Raw genomic sequence first — 17,617 nt, 5'->3', positions numbered from 1 at the left:
GAAGGGTCTGTGAGTAGGAGCACAATATCGTCTGCGAAGAGTGATATTTTGAAATGTTGGAGACCCTTCTTGATTCCCAGGATCATATTATCTCCCCTTGTTCATGTTATGAAAGGTTCAAAAAATAAGGTGAACAGTAATGGTGACAACGGTCAACCCTGTCTCGTGCCCTGCCCAAATGGAAATAGGTCCCCATAGCCACCATTAGCCTTCACTCTAGCCATGGGGTGGTCATAAAGCTTCATAATCCAATTTGTAAAGTAGGTGTCAAATCCCATTCGTATTAGCGCCTTGAATAAAAAAGGCCAATGAACTAAATCAAATGCCTTTTCGGCATCTAGGGCTTCTAGGGATGAAAGTACTGCAGGAGTGTTAGTGTGGTGGACCAGGTCAACAATGTCAACTATTCTGCGAACATTGTCAGCTGCCAGGCGCCCTGAAATAAATCCTACTTGATCAGAGTGGACTAAACTAGGAAGGTGAACCGGTAGATGTAGTATACTTGGATTTTCAGAAGGCTTTTGACAAGGTTCCTCATGAGAGGCTTCTAGGAAAAGTAAAAAGTCATGGGATAGGTGGCGATGTCCTTTCGTGGATTGCAAACTGGCTAAAAGACAGGAAACAGAGAGTAGGATTAAATGAACAGTGGAAGTGGACAGTGGAGTGCCTCAGGGATCTGTATTGGGACCCTTACTTTTCAATATATTTATAAATGGTCTGGAAAGAAATAAGACGATTAGATAATCAAATTTGCAGATGATACAAAATTGGTTAGAGTAGTTAAATTACAAGCAGACGGCCATGTGGCTCAGAAGAGCACTCCTTTGGACCCCGGCAGGTCTGTGCCGGCCGCACGAAGGAGTCAGCAGTCGGGAGGCGGACGAGGCGAAAGGGGTACCTGCTCTCCACCAAATAATTTTGTGCTAATCCACAATGATACCAAGATCTTTTTATTAGGGGACAACTCCTTTGGGATACATAATGCCACCTTAGGCGCAGTATTGTGCATGCACATTTTTCTCTAGGACATACAGCACTGTCTCAGCACAGTACTGCCCACATATACATAAGATAGAAAGGCTGTGATCGCAGAAGCTATGAGCTCTTCCTGCAGCCAGCACTCCTGCACCTCTCCCTACAGTTCCTCCTGCTAAGAAAGACCGGAATGCCACCAAAGCCATCAGTCCTGCACCATTACCTACCTAAGAGGATCCCAACTGGTAGGGTGTAGGGGACACTATTTGCAAGCTGCAGAGAGTAGACAGGGGTGAGTTACAGCTGCTGTTGCTGAAAGCAAAGACTTGACCTCTTTCGTCTTACCGTACTCTAGCATTTTCCACTGGCAGGAGAAATCAGGGGGCAGAGCTTTTGTCCTGCTGCATCTTCCTCTGTTGGCTTCCTGATAACCAGGAACTGTGCAAGGCAGGAAGGTGTCATTTGACTATAGGGGCCCCTTGCAGTTCTAAGTTTAGAATTAGGCTGGCAGAAGAGGTAGCATTAGTTAAGCATAGTGCTTGCTCAATTCCTCTTGCAAGCTGGAGGCAATTCTGATGGGGAAAGAAAAGGTGGTGATGTCAAGGGGGTGATGGGAGAAGGGAAAATAGTAATATCACGGAGAGGGAGAGGGGGAGAGAAGGTGGCGATGGTGTCCAATGCAAAATAAACCCACTGTTGGGTGGGCTGCAACATTAAAAAGGTTGGGAATTTCTACCCTACAGTACCATCTGGTGGGATAGGCTGGGTCTGCAGAAGCCATGAGCATCCCCAAAGCCAACACTCTTGCACTATTCCCTTCAGTACCTCCTCCTGGGAGTGGCTTGGGCTGCAGGAGCTGAAATTATCCCACATCCAGCACTCCTGTAGCATTTGTTACAGCACCTCCTGTTGGGGAGGCAGGAAATTAAGGTGCTGCAAGTATATCCACAGACAGCATTCTTGCACTATTCACTATAGCAACTCCTACCACTAAAGTGATTTGCTGCTTGATACACAATGAGAAAAAGAATCTCTCTTTTGCGTATTTACCAGGTAGCTGCTGTAATCTTCTCACATTGGTTAGTTCCACATCATCCTTGTGGGTACAGAGCCTAGTTGCCAAGATGCCGTCCTGTTCAATCTTATTGGTGGCTGTCTTCATCAGCTGGTGGGCCACTTCCTCTGGGCACCTTTGGACAAATGATAGTCAAAGTTTGCCTCAGTACAGTTACACACTGAAACATAATACAATCAGATTTGAGAAGTCACTATATAACCATGCAACGAAGACAGATGTCTGAAAATATTCCTTTCAAATTGTTCAGAGTAGTTAAATCACAAGCAGATTGTGATAAATTGCAGGGAAGACCTTGTGAGACTGGAAGATTGGGCATCCAAATGGCAGATGAAATTTAATGTTGGACAAGTGCAAGGTGATGCATATAGGCAAAAATAAGCCTTGCTGTAGTTACACAATGTTAGGGTTCCATATTAGGTTTTTCATTCCTGTAGATGCATCCTGGGGAGCACCTCAAACTAGATGTCTTTGTACTTGTCAGTAATTAAGAGGTTGATTGTTTACAGGGGCGTAGGGTGACTGCTGAAGTTTATTTATTTATTTTTAAAACTTTTCTATACCGACATTCAAATAAATATCACATTGGTTTACATAGAACTGGGGAAACCATTGACTAAAGAAATGCAAACTTACATAAAACGTAAGGGAACTGAAACTATGGGGAGAAGGGCTAGATAGCAGAGTCAAGTACTCGGAAAGCAAATGGTAACAAAAATTTACAATTGTATAAGAATTATAACAATATATGACTATTATTTTTAGTATGTATATTATGTATATTGGAGCAGTAGCTGGTTGGTGGTGCACCAGAAAATTTGCTGCTGCTATGTGCCCTAGAATAGATTCCACCCTCCTACGTTTCACTGTGAGCACGACTTTCTTTGATGTAAAAAGTCTTTCAAATTTATGCTCCCAGCAACCCAATCCTTAGAGGGAACATTAGCTAATCCCTTAAAATAACCACCTAATCTACTAACAGTAGTTACAATAAAATGTGAAGGGAAAAGTATTTTCTGCAAAAACATTCAAAACAGCTGTCTGTATGCAAGTGAAATTAATAAAGAGCAAATTTCTATTTAAAATAGAAATGAGGAAGAGATAACCATAATGCCGTAAAAGGCAGTGACAAGTACCGTCATTTTCACAGCAAGAATTAAAGTTACACAAGAACTGTACCTTTAAAATACAGGCAGACCCTCATCTAAAACAGAATAGAAATGTGCCAACAAAAACTGATTTGGAAACCACAAGCCCAACTGTGTTATGCAGTGCAAAAATGGAAAAACAGAAACATCATTCGTTTCAAAAAATCAAGCAATAAAATTGGAGATATAAAACATCATTTTAAAAATCATGCTAATAAAAAGATTAAATGTCAAAACAGCTGACAAATATCCAATTTAAAAAAAAAACTTGCACACATTTGTTCTAATATTTTCCAAACACCAATAAAATATTTCAAAACCTCTGATGAATAAAATATGCAATAACTAAATGTTCTAATATAAAAAAATAAACATTTAAACACAACAGAAACATAAAATTACACTCAATAATTAAAACTAATAAGTATTTTAAAAGTTTCCCAATTTCTATACCTGGGATCTTTTGATTTCTGATCAATTGGAGATTATCGCGCATTAGGGGATGTAGGACTGCACGAACTATCTTCTCTCTCTCCCTCACTCAACCACACATGCTAAAACATTCATTCTTTCAGACACTCCTCAATCATATACATGCCAATGCTTTCACACACACACACACACACACACACACACACACACACTGTGTGCATATGTGCCTGTGAGAGCCTGTTTGTGACACTCAAACTCTCAGGCACGCACTCAAACACACACACAGGCTCTCCAGATACACAACAGATACACATAGTCTCTAAACACAGACATACACACAGCCTCTCACACATTCAGGCTCTTTAACACACACACACCCACCCACCACATGATCTCACAGGCACACACGATCTCACACAATATATTTACACAGGCTCCCACATATACAGGGTTTTGCACAGACATATACACACTCCCACAGGCACACAAGATCTCACACAGATACGCACACAGGCTCTCACACGTGCAGGCTACCTTACAGACATATACATTCACCCACCGGCTCGCACACAAACACACATATATGTAGGCTCTCACAGACATCTATACATACCCACAAGCTCTCATACCGACATAAACATACAAGTATACACAGCCTGGCTGTGGCAGGATGGGGTTAGCCATGGTCCCCAGGCCTCCTCATTGCTTCAGGCCGTAGCAGGATCGGACCGCCACAGCCCTGTCGGTCTCTTCTTCACTTCAGGCCATGGCAGGTTGGGGTCTGCCATGGCCCAGTCAGGTATGTGCGCCAACAGGAAAACTTGTGGAAAAGCGCACATGCGCAGCTTAGAGGAAACATTAGTGGTGCTGGTGGTTAGCAGCACAGTTGTGGGGGGAGAGCCAGGGGAAGAAGCTATGGCTTCTCAAGTTGGTGGTGAATGGCACAGCCCATTTTAAAGTTGGTGGTGCCCATGCACCACTGTGGACAATTGACACTATAACCCATAGTTATTTAATAATAGGTTAACTTTAAACCTAAAATTAACTGAAGCTATTATAATTAGCCATAAATTGAAATCAGAAATGCTAAATTAATTTGATTTTAAATGATCATAAGATTTTGATTCTATCTTGTGTAAGGAATTTGGGGATCCTAATGGACAAGAAACTATCAATGAAGGTTAACATTAAGTTAATTAAGACTGGGTTTATTTAATTATTTAAGTTAATTAAGACTGGGTTTATTTAATTATACATCTTGTGGAGATTAAAACCACTGTTAGAGGCAGAATACTTTTGTACAATTCTGCAGGTCTTAATCTTTTCTGGCATAAATTATTGTAATTCTTTATTAATGGGCCTCCCAGCTTGTTCATTAAAATCACTATAGTTATTATAAAATACAACTGCCAATATATTAACTGGAACTCCCATAAGGATCACATCTCACCAGTGCTGTACTCACTAAACTACTTACCTAACCTGTTTAGGATCCAATATCAGATTTTGATGTTGATCCATCAATTAATGAAGTGTTTCTCTAACCTGCATCTCATCAATACTACACATTTATCAACTTCCTTGAGCATTGAGCTCCATGAATAAAGGTTTGTTGGATGTTCCTTCGTCAAAAATGTCACAATTAGCATAAACAAGAGATAGAACATTGTCAGTTGTGAGGCCTATAATATGGAATATTTAACCCAAACAGGTGAGTCTGATGAATGATGTCAAGATGGTGCCGACATAAGAGGGAGCAGAGATTTGAGCTCCTGAGATCTGACCTCGGGGCTGTGAAACATCAGATCACTGCCCTTGACTTGACCAGCAAAGCTTAGGAGCTTACAAGGAACGAGAAGAAAGGAATGGGTGAAGAGGAACTAGGACAGCGGGACAGTTTGCTGAGGTGAATTTTGAGGCCTGCTCCTGTGGCAGCTGCCCTGAGCTGCTTAAATCGGGAGCAGGAGGGCCAGTTACAGCAAAGGGAAATCATTAAACAAGCAGATATATAAGCTCCTCTCTTTCAGGTCAGACACAGAAAGTTAAAGCTGCTTAGCAAGCTCTGCTAGTTCCCTGTCAGACAGACACTCACATGCCTAAGCGAATGGCTTGCAGGAGAGAGATGAAGGTTTTCTCCGTTTGCCTCCTCACTTCGGTCAGTTCCATATTCAGCTGGATACATTTCTTCCAGCTCTTTGCCTATTCAAATACAGGAAAAGCACGTCTCCAGAAATGAATAATTCAAATAAATAACGGCTGCACAAACAGAGAGACAGCATTTTCAAAGGAGTGTGTGATGCAGTTCTAAAGAGGGAAGAGCCAGAGGCCCAGGTGACAAGTCAGGAGGAGGCTCCTTTTCTTGCACACTGTGTACAAGAGATGGAAGAGTAATACAGTAATGACAGCAAAAGATCCACTGCTCCACCCAGCCTCCCAGCTAGTCCTGTCCACGCGGCTCAGGATATAGCCCAGCTGTGATCACCTGAAACCTGTCAAACCTTAAGTTCGTTTTTGTCAGTTCCACCATCAGGGGTAGCTGTGCATGCAAAATCCCCTTTACCTACATTCTGAGAGGAAAGGCGGTGTATAAGATTGCTATAGCTGGGTCTATACACCCCTAACAAAGGCTGTGTGTTTAGGGTCATATCCACACCAGGGTTAGGGTTAGGGGTAACTACCACCCAGAAAAAAGATCTAGGCATCATAGTGGATAATACTTTAAAATCATCGGCTGAGTGTGCTGCAGCAGTCAAAAAAGCAAAGAGAATGTTAGCAATTATTAGGAAGGGAATGGTTAATAAAATGGAAAATGTCATAATGCCTCTGTAGCGCCCCATGGTGAGACCGCACCTTGAATACTGTGTACAATTGTGGTCGCTGCATCTCAAAAAGATATAATTGCGATGGAGAAGCTACAGAGAAGGGCTGCCAAAATGATAAAGGGGATGGAACAGCTCCCCTATGAGGAAAGACTAAAGAGGTTAGGACTGTTCAGCTTGGAGAAGAGACGGCTGAGGGGGGATATGATAGAGGTGTTTAAAATCATGAGAGGTCTAGAACGGGTAATTGTAAATTGGTTATTTAATCTTTCGGATAATAGGACTAGGAGGCACATTTAAAACCATGTTAGCATGGGGCACATTTAAAACTAATCGGAGAAAGTTCTTTTTCGCTCAACGCACAATTAAACTCTGGAATTTGTTGCCAGAGGATGTGGTTAGTGCAGTTAGTGTAGCTGGTTTTAAAAAAAGGTTTGGAGAAGTTCTTGGAGAAGTCCATTACCTGCTGTTAATCAAGTTAACTTAGAAAATAGCCCCTGCTATTATTAGCATAAGTAGCATGTGATAGTCTTAGTTTTTGGGTACTCTGCAGGTACTTATATAAGCCTGGATTGGTCTCTGTTGGAAACAGGATGCTGGGCTTGATGGACCCTTGGTCTGACCTAGTATGGCATGTTCTTATATAACAAATACAGGAAGCTACTCTCCACAAATGACCATACACGTAACATACAACAAGATCTTGCTGGCTAAAACGTGTTCTATGAATGTAAATGCTTACTCCCAGGCGCAAGGTCTGCCCACAAAAGAGGCATAAACCAGAAGTGTCCATGCAAATAAGTTCGAAAGTGCAATTACTTCAAAAGGTGTGTGACCTTGCACTGCCAACTTGACAATCTTTTGCCTAAACTCAGTTGAAGAAATCTAGATGATGCTCCTAGCTGCCTTAGAAAGATGAGGAAACACTGATCTTTCTTTTTAAGTTTGAAAATTTATAGCTTACTCTCCTTGTCCCAGTCATAATACTGAATCCAAAGTATCTGAAGAAGAGTGCTGAGGGAGTAGCAAAACAGCAGCATCATATTCATAAGGTCAGAGGGCACTGTGCTTGGACAGAAGGAGATGTCATGAAGCCTGTAAGGCTGGGCAGAGGATATGAGACCCGTAACTGTCCCTAGCAGAAGAGAAAGGGAGCCAGGCTTCCCTTCAGGGGTAGCCAAACAAAGGTTTCTAACCTGAAAGCAGAACTTTGTTTTTTCACTTGTCTTCATAACTGGGGGAAGCTGTAAGAAATCTCCAGAGATTATGAGGTGGATACCTCCAAATGGATCCTCTCTCCTCCGGACAGCTCTGCAAATACAATAAAAAACCAAGATGATACAGATGCTGGTGGCACCTTACAGACTAACATTGATTGAGAAATGGTCACCAAGTTTACTTTCTGTCACAGGGGTATATTACTTGTTCATTCTCAAAAACCAACCTTCCCAGATCACATTGGGAACAACATAGTAATGCCGGCAGAGGAGGGCAAATTTGGCCTACCCAATTGCCCCGTCTATACTACTCTAGCTCTGCTTATCACCCTTCATTGCCCTTACCACCGTTCTCCAAGCCTGATCGCCTGCAAGTAGTTATTCCTTCCTTTTTCAAATTATCTTGGATGAGTACCCAGGAGCTGTGGTTATGGTTGGAGGGGGCAAATCAATGAACCTCTGCTGCCACCCACTTCCCCCTCTCTTCCTTTCTTCTCCCATCTAGAGGCACACATCTGACAATAATAATTTAAAAAATACATTTGAAGGCACAGACAGCCCCCACTCCACACCCAAAAATAGAGACTTTGGCAGGGCACTCTCCCCTGGAGATCCAAATCTGTGGGTTACAGAGTGCAGCAGAAATCCTCAGTTACTCCTGCCCCGTTGCTGCTATTCTTCAAAATGGTGATGGCCATACAACAAAACGGCACCTTCTTTAGCTTGGCAAGTGCCATTTTGAAAAGTAATAGCATAAGAACATAAGAGAATGCCATGCTGGGTCAGACCAAGGGTCCATCAAGCCCAGCATCCTGTTTCCAACAGTGGCCAATCTAGGCCATAAGAATCTGGCAATTACCCAAACACTAAGAAGATCCCATGCTACTGATGCAATTAATAGCAGTGGCTATTCCCTCCGCGCCCCCCCCCCCCCCACCTTCTCCTCCCTTCCTCTACCTAACCCGCCTCCCAGCTCTACCTAAATCCCGTTTACCTTTATCTTATAAGACTCCTGGCCGCTGTGCCTGGAGGCTCCTGCCCTCGGCCCTGCCCTCACCCCTGGACCGCCCCTGGAATTCCCCGCCCCTTTTTTCAAGCCCTGGGACATACGCTCATCCCGTGGCTTGCGCGTTTCGCCGGGCCTATGCAAAATAGGCTCGGTGCGCGTAGGAGCGAGGTTAACATGGTTACGCGCGCAACCCTTTTAAAATCTGTCCCAGAGAATCCACAACCTACTATTTAACACAAGAGCCCTATTCACATATGTCTCAGATCTAACCAAAACTTCCCTAGCACCCATAGCTGACGAGGACGCCAAAGCAAAATGTGAAGACTTAGCACAATTCTTTCATGATAAAATATCTAAACTCATGACACGCTTTTAAAAAGCCCCCTCTCACCCTAAACCCTTCCAAAAAATCCACCTGTCATGCTAAATGTGTTTGAGACCACTGCATCCAATGAAATAGTACTCCAAAAAAATTGAAACCTTCATTTACACCCATCAGACTCAATTCCTACCAAATCCCTCCTATCCATTCCGAACATCATATCCCAGCCAATAGCCAACATCATCAACCTTTCAATTTCTCTTGTAACTGTTCCAAATGCACTAAAACAAGCTATAGTCAAACCTATCCTAAAGAAACCGAACCTTGACCCTTAAGATCTTACCAACTATCGCCCAATCTCTAACCTACCCTTCCATTCAAATATTCTCTAAAAAGTAGTCAATCAACTAACCGACTATCTAGATAAACATAACATCCTCCTTCCCATCTCAATTTGGCTTCCAAAAGTACTTCAGTACAGAAACCCTCCTGGTAACTGAAAGATTTAATCCCAAAGGTCAAGACAAAGGCCAGTCATACATCCTGGCATTACTTTACACATCATCCGCCTTTGATACCATTAGCCACAACATCCTACTCGACAGACTCTCTGAAATCGGCATCCCAGGTACCCCGCTACGCTGGTTCGAATCCTACCTTAACAACAGACAATACAGAGTTAAGATAGTTAACACTGAATGTAAAGCAATTGACCTATCCCAAGGTGTCCCACAAGGCTCTTCTTTATCCTCTACTCTCTTCAACATCTATTACCACTGTAACCTCCTCTCTGAAATCAGTCTTCCTCACTTTATTTACGCTGACGACGTACAAATCCTCATCCCTATAACCGAGACTTTATCTAAATCCTTTAAAACCTGGGAACCTCCCTCATTGCAATCAACAAACTCCTCTCCAGCCTCAACCTTGCACTCAATACAGCTAAAACAGAAATCATGATCATTTCACCCCAACACAACACCCTCCCCTACAATCTCCACTTCGAAACACATCCGAGACCTAGGTGTCATCATCGATAATCAACTTCATTTAAAGAAATTTATCAGCTTCATATTGAAAGATTGCTATTTCAAGCTGCACACCGTAAAAAAAAAACCAAAAACTTAGAACCTCCTACACTTCAATGACTTCTGCACCATTTTCTCTAAAATAGACTACTGCAATACCCTCCCTTCTAGGCCTTCCTAAAAATACGATATCATTTCTCCAAATGCTACTGAATGCTGCTGCCCAAACATATCACCCCTATTCTCAAAGAACCTCATAGGCTCCCAATCTCATCACGAATTCACTATAAGACCCTCTCCATAATACACCAAACCTTACACAATCAAAATATGTACTGGCTTAATGAGTCATTACGTTTCCACACCCCCAATAGACCCACCAGATCCCAATATCTGGCAACCCTACATACTCCCTCTCCAAAACTCACTCTTCACACCGCCACAAAAGAACAAGCTGTTTCCATTGCAGGGTCTACTAGCTGGAACACCAAGCCTACTGACCTACGCCTAGAGCACTGCCCTAAAAAGTTCAAGCAAAAACTGAAAACCTGGCTATGCAAACAAGACTACAGATGCTACTCGCTCTTTCACCTGTCACTCCATTCAGTAGCCACCCCAGCAATATCGCCACCTCACTTCTACCTTGCCTAACACTTTTTAGCACCTGCTACTTCCCATAGCCATGTAAATAGTTGACTCCCTCTTATGATGTTATATTTTACCTAAACCTATATAACCTTACTTTATTATTTCATTTTCACCAATTAAATAGCTGATTATCTCATGTGATACCTAAACTATATTAATCTTCTCAATGTAAACAGCTGATTGTTCCAATTTAATCATGTAATACCCAAACCCTTTACTACTTTATTTATATATTATTTATTTATGTTATTTATGCAACCGCTGTTATGTTATTATGTTTTGAAGAGAGTTTTTTGTAAAGCTCATACGCTGCTTTTATGTAAAATGTAAACTGATGTGATGTACCCAAGGAATGTCTGTCTAGAAAAAACTTTAAATAAATATATACATAAATAAATTGTTGCACGTGAGCAGCTGTGGGGGTGGTGTGGGATGCTGCCCTCCCCTACCTCCATGAGCAACCACTAATTCTGCTGCCAGCTCACTCTCTCTTCATTTACATAAATACATAAATAAATAATTGTTGCACGTGAGCGGCTGTGGGGGTGGTGTGGGATGCCGCCCTCCCCTACCTCCATGAGCAACCACTAAATCTGCTGCCAGCTCACTCTCTCTTCATTTACATAAATACATAAATAAATAATTGTTGCACGTGAGTGGCTGTGGGGGTGGTGTCGGGTGCTGCCCTCCCCCACCTCCATGAGCAACTACTAATTCTGCTGCCAGCACCACCAGGACCCAAGCTCACTCTCTCTTCATTTACATAAAAACACATAAATAAATAATTGTTGCACGTGAGCGGCTGTGGGGGTGGTGTGGGATGCTGCCCTCCCCTACCTCCATGAGCAACCACTAATTCTGCTGCCAGCTCACTCTCTCCTCATTTACATAAATACATAAATAAATAAATGTAGCACATGAGCGGCTGTGGGGGTGGTGTGGGATGCTGCCCTCCCCTACCTCCATGAGCAACCACTAATTCTGCTGCCAGCTCACTCTCTCTTCATTTACATAAATACATAAATAAATGAATGTAGCACGTGAGCGGCTGTGGGGGTGGTGTGGGATGCTGCCCTCCCCTACCTCCATGAGCAACCACTAAATCTGCTGCCAGCTCACTCTCTCTTCATTTACATAAATACATAAATAAATAATTGTTGCACGTGAGTGGCTGTGGGGGTGGTGTCGGGTGCTGCCCTCCCCCACCTCCATGAGCAACTACTAATTCTGCTGCCAGCACCACCAGGACCCAAGCTCACTCTCTCTTCATTTACATAAAAACACATAAATAAATAATTGTTGCACGTGAGCGGCTGTGGGGGTGGTGTGGGATGCTGCCCTCCCCTACCTCCATGAGCAACCACTAATTCTGCTGCCAGCTCACTCTCTCCTCATTTACATAAATACATAAATAAATAAATGTAGCACATGAGCGGCTGTGGGGGTGGTGTGGGATGCTGCCCTCCCCTACCTCCATGAGCAACCACTAATTCTGCTGCCAGCTCACTCTCTCTTCATTTACATAAATACATAAATAAATGAATGTAGCACGTGAGCGGCTGTGGGGGTGGTGTGGGATGCTGCCCTCCCCTACCTCCATGAGCAACCACTAAATCTGCTGCCAGCTCACTCTCTCTTCATTTACATAAATACATAAATAAATAATTGTTGCACGTGAGTGGCTGTGGGGGTGGTGTCGGGTGCTGCCCTCCCCCACCTCCATGAGCAACTACTAATTCTGCTGCCAGCACCACCAGGACCCAAGCTCACTCTCTCTTCATTCTCTTCTCAGCTTCCATCTCTTTTCTCATCTTTCAGTTCTCACCTCCTTACCCCTACTCTTTCATTTCTTTATCTCTCAATTTGTTCACTTCCTTTCCCATATCAGCTATCTTTTCCCATTTCTTATTCTTGCCTCTCAATCATCCCCCACTCTCCCCACCTCTAAATCTTCCACCTTAGTCTACTCTTACTCCCTCTCCCCCATATTCTTACGTTCTCCCCTTGCTGGCCCCTCTTTCTTCCCATTTTTATGCTCCCCCACTTCCCTGCTTTTCTCCTCGATCAGTGCCGGTCCCACAGCACAGTCCTACTTTTGCTTTCCGCACCCATTCTTTCGCTTTCTAACACACACACACTTTTGTTCCTGCTGCAGTGTTCAAGCAGCGAGTATCTGTCCTTTCCCATATCTGGAGCTGGCACTCATCCCTTCCCTTCCTGTGACTCTGGCTTCATTTCCACTTCTCCCATCCCCAATGCGTTTCCATTGACCTAACCCCATCGAGTCTGTTTCCAGAGCCCACATCAGGAAGGCCACAGCAGAGGGGTCTTGCTAAACACAAATAAAAACTTACGCTCTTACGCTTTCACATGCAATGCTGACTCCTCTTTCGATTTTGGGGGGGTGTTTGAGGCTAAAATGTGCTCCTTAGGTATGTAATAGCTGTTTCCTCCCCTCCTCCTTCCATGGCAGAAGCGCACCAGTGCATCTTTAAGGAAGAATGACAGGAGGGCAGGAGGGACAAGGGATTGCTCCTGCCCCATCACTGCTAAGGCCTTTGAGTATCAATGTCAGGATCTTAAATTGTATCCTCCTGTTCAGTGGTCCCAAGCCCTGTCCTAGGGAGCCCACCAGTCAGTCGGGTTTTCAGGATATCCACAATGAATATGCACGAGAGAAAATTTGCATGTTATGGAGGCAGGACAGGGTTGGGGACCACTACTCCAGTGGACAGGAAGCAAGTGGAGTGACTGTAAGATGGCTGGTGGGCGGGGTGTAATATGCTCATGATGAGAAGTTCAGTTGAGTATTCTTGCCTCTGAGTTCTGAACAATTTACAAAGCTCTCAACACTGAAATCAATAGACTAGCACAGGCAGAATTACAATAGTTCAGCTTTGTGAGCAGGATGTGGACCGAGAGCCCAGTAAGGCACAAAATTTCACTTTGTTATTACTCACCTGGCAACTGCTTCTAGTTTATCAAAAAACTCCCCCTCCACCATGGAAATTTCATCAATGATAAGATGTTGACAGCTGAGCCAATGCTGGCGCACTCCAGGTCTGTTTGCCAACCCAATGCACTGATCCAATGGTGCTTTTCCAGAACCAATGCCTTAGAAGCACAGCAATATAAAAACCAAAAGAATAGTACATCACAGCCATTATTACATTCCCCAGTAAGGCCCTGAAAACTAGATTAGCGCAATTAGAAATTTAAGCCTGAATATTACCCCAATCATGACCAACAGCAATGGCTTGCAGCACTGCTGTCCACCTCATCTATTCCATGGCCATAGACCTATTCAGCCCAACCGACTTAAACCTATTGCTTGTCTAACTGTCGCACATATTAACATCCACCTGCAATGCTCTTCTCAGCAAAATAAGCCATCCAAGAACTTAACCTGAAGGCACAAAACTATACAAGCCGTTGTAGTAAAACAGCATGTGATCTTCAATAGCACATTATTCATCTAAGGAACAGCTTAAGTTCAGCTCCCAATTCATCATTTTACTATAAACTGTCTTCAGCAGGTTAGCCCATGTCTGCCCTCTTCCACCAAGTCTGCCAGACTATTCACCCTTAAATAATACTGCTCCCTGAAGATACCCACAAACTCAACCACATCCCTCATCTAGCCCTCCCATTTCCATTTTACCCCACCCCAATATCAACCTCATTTTTTCCCAACATGCCAGGTCCAGCAGTATTTTATCCCTCACCTGCAAAAGAATGAAGTGTGGTTCCCCCAACGTGGCAAGCAGCCACACCGGTACTAGCAGTGGCATAGGTACTCTCAGGGGGCAGAGACCCTACAATCTTCTTCAGCAGATAGGATTTCCCAGTACCTTAAGAATATAGATTACAGCTTTTAATAGCAATCTCCTTCCCTACAATAGGCTTCTAGCCCAATCTACCATAATGCATTTTATAAAGGGAAGAACCATTTGAGGGTATCCCTTTCCCATCTGTAAAATGTAGTCATCGTAGGACAATCCTCTGGCTGCTCCCTCTGAAGCCTGGCACAAGTGAAGAAATGGCTATCACTGATCAATGGTTACAAATCACTCCCTCACTCCCATGAACTGCTGTCACCCCTGCCAATAGCTAGGTGTACAGAACAAACTCAAGTCTCCAGGGTCAGCAAACACAAAATCGTTCCCTAAAACCCTGAAAATGGAAAAAAAGCAGTCTCTCCCGCTGCTCACATACTCACAGCGGCATCAATGCTTTTTTAAATGTGATTTACATTCCCTGGAATAGCGGCTCTTACCAGCACTACCTGTGAAAAAGACATTCTTCCTATCCATCACAGCACTCAGGATCAGAGACTGCTCTAGCGAGAGCTTCAGACGTGGGGGCATCGTCAGAGCAGGCTTCTTCAAGGCTTTCACATCAACCGTCTAAAAGAAAAACAACCTTCACAAATAGGCAGGACAAGTAACTTCTAGCAGCAGTCTGGTGACAATTGGGCCAGCACTCTCAATATGAAGGCTCCTACCGTTTCTATGCCAATACATGTTTTAGGCATTTAGGAGGTTATGTGTTTAAAGTCTGCTGTAATCAGCAGACTAAAAATATGTAAGCCCTTCAGTTACAGGCTCTAGGGAGGATACTTTAAAAGAGAGACTTTTGTGGATAAAGTAGTGCTTTACCCACATGAATGGCATTAAGGGAGGGGAAAGGGGGCAGAGCACTGAGCAGAGGGAGGGGAAAGGGAGCAGAGCAAACTGGGCAGAGCACTGAGCAGAGAGAGGGAGGGGAAAAAAGGGAGCAGAGCAAGCTGGGCAGAGCACTGAGCAGAGAGAGGGAGGGAAAAAAGGGAGCATAGCAAACTTGGCAGAGCACTGAGCAGAGGGAGAGAGGGGAAAGGGAGCAGAGGAAACTGTGCAGAGCACTGAGCAGAGGGAGTGAGGGGAAAAAGGGAGCAGAGCAAACTGGACGGGGCATTTAGCTAAGGAGTGGAGGGTCACAGGGGAGCAAGGCAAACCGGGCAGAGCACTGAGCAGAGAGAGGGAGGGAAAAAAGAAAGCAGAGCAAACTGGGCAGGGCACTGAGCAGAGGGAGTGAGGGGAAAAAGGGAGCAGAGCAGACTGGGCAGGGCACTGTGCAGAGGGAGGGAGTGAAAAAAGGGAGTAGAGCAAACTGTGCAGAGCACTGAGCAGAGGGAGTGAGGGGAAAAAGGGAGCAGAGGAAACTGGACGGGGCATTTAGCTAAGGAGTGGAGGGTCACAGGGGAGCAAGGCAAACCGGGCAGAGCACTGAGCAGCGGGAGGAAGTAGGAAGAAAAGTTGGCAGGGAGGAAATCAGGTCGGGTATTGAGCAGATGGAGGGGTTGAGCCTGGTAATGGAGGGAAGGAGTAAGCTGGGAGTCGAGCAGGTGGAGGAAGAGTGAGCTAGGTTTGAGTTTGGGGAGAAGAAGTGTTGGAAGGGGAAGGCTGTGGGGTATTTCAAGCAGATCCAAAATTAATAATTGGCACCCAAAGCTAGAGAATTAGGATGGGAAATTTTGCCCCCAGAAATCAGACAGCAGCAAAGGGAGTCCAAGTTTGTGGTTGTCTTCAGAATTTGGAGCGCAAGGCGTGTGCCTGTGTTGTCTGTTCCTAAATTTTTCCCTGGATTAAAGTCTGATGTAATTAAACAGTACCCATGAGGGAATTATGTATCTTTGAGTAGGAATTAAAATGTAATACAGAAAATGAATTTGTACTCAAAGGGAATGTTTGCATCATGCATTGATTTTAAAACTGATTTTGCACTGAATGTGCTAGAGGCTGGCTGCTTGGCTGTGAGGTGGGAACAATTTTAGTTTGTGGTTAACAATTCTGCATTTAGTGACGTCTCTCTGCGTTCTGTAAGTGTGATCGAGGCGAGCTGATGTATTCTGCTAGTGTCTAGGGGTCTGTAGCAGTCTTGTTCATGCATTTTTATTGTACTAGCTGGCGTAATCCTTTTAGTGATGCTCTTTCATAGGTATGATTATTTCTGCGTGAATCCTGAAAGTTAGTATTGCAATGGTATGGTAGGTTTGAGGTTTGCTACCTATGTTGTCGTGAGTGTTTGCTTTTCTTCTTTATGCCACCAACTGAATGAAATAGGAATAGATGGAAACGTCATTAAATGGTTTTTTCCTATTTAAGAGAGGACTTTCCAAGTCAAACTAAGTAATTTTGCAATTTAAAAAAAAATTAATAAAGTGCAGTTGTAAGCCAGTAAAATCTCAAAAGCCAAAATAACTTAGGAATTTCAGTTTAAAACCACATAATGGAAAAAAAAAAAATTAAGTGTTTTTGCAATCAGCCCCATATTCTTGTGCACACTGAACCCCAACTCCGGTTGAGTGACAGCTATGAAGAGGCAAGATGTAAATTTGCATACTCCAGTTTGATTCCTCTATGCCTATGGCAACTCACTCAAGGTCACCATGCACACTTATCTTTGGGGAAGGCAAAGTAATTATGCATGCACCTGTATATATGCATGTTTGTACAGAAATAGTGAAGGAAAAGCTTCTTACCTGACAGTTTTCAGATGATTCAGATCTTTTTCTTTTTGCCTGGCCATAATTACTAAAACCACTGATTGAATTGTTCCAACATCTTTTTACTTTTTTGGGGGTCTCAGAGTTAGCTTTGGCTTGCTGCTCATTGGCTTGTTGTACATCTCGTATCTGGACAGGACTAATTGTCTCAAAGCTTCGAGGTAGGCAAGACAGCAGGCGTGTTCGATCTGTGATAGGTTCTGCCACACTTTCAGCAGCTTTGTGCTTTATCAGAAGTGTCTTCATGAACATTTTGAGTTTCTCCGGAGGGCAATTAGCAAAGAGGAGCTGAATATTCTCAGAAATCAGTTGGATGGAGCTTTTTCCGTCTCGAACAAAGCGAGTAAAGACCCGAATTTGTCTGAGGACAAAACTCTGTGGCAGCTTGCCATCACTGACT

At 43.7% G+C, this 17,617-nt stretch overlaps 1 protein-coding gene across 3 annotated transcripts in view; it reads right to left on the bottom strand.

Moving 5' to 3' along the window:
- The window catches only part of LOC115100118 (ATP-dependent DNA helicase PIF1-like), a gene marked incomplete at its 5' end in the record, with an annotated part of 57,057 nt that extends 39,440 nt beyond the window's left edge, over positions 1-17,617 (bottom strand). Inside the window, 7 exon segments of one of the 3 annotated variants that reach the window (XM_029618348.1) lie at positions 2,026-2,165; positions 5,723-5,829; positions 7,646-7,760; positions 13,634-13,787; positions 14,399-14,524; positions 14,950-15,079; positions 17,194-17,617. In XM_029618348.1, the coding sequence (XP_029474208.1) occupies positions 2,026-2,165; positions 5,723-5,829; positions 7,646-7,760; positions 13,634-13,787; positions 14,399-14,524; positions 14,950-15,079; positions 17,194-17,617 (1,196 nt within the window). 3 annotated transcript variants of the gene reach the window in all.

The sequence above is a fragment of the Rhinatrema bivittatum genome, chromosome 10, assembly GCF_901001135.1.
Source record: "Rhinatrema bivittatum chromosome 10, aRhiBiv1.1, whole genome shotgun sequence".
In the NCBI taxonomy this organism is placed as follows: domain Eukaryota; kingdom Metazoa; phylum Chordata; class Amphibia; order Gymnophiona; family Rhinatrematidae; genus Rhinatrema; species Rhinatrema bivittatum.
Note: the sequence above shows the minus strand (reverse complement) of the source record. Positions and strands in the feature narration are given on the sequence as shown.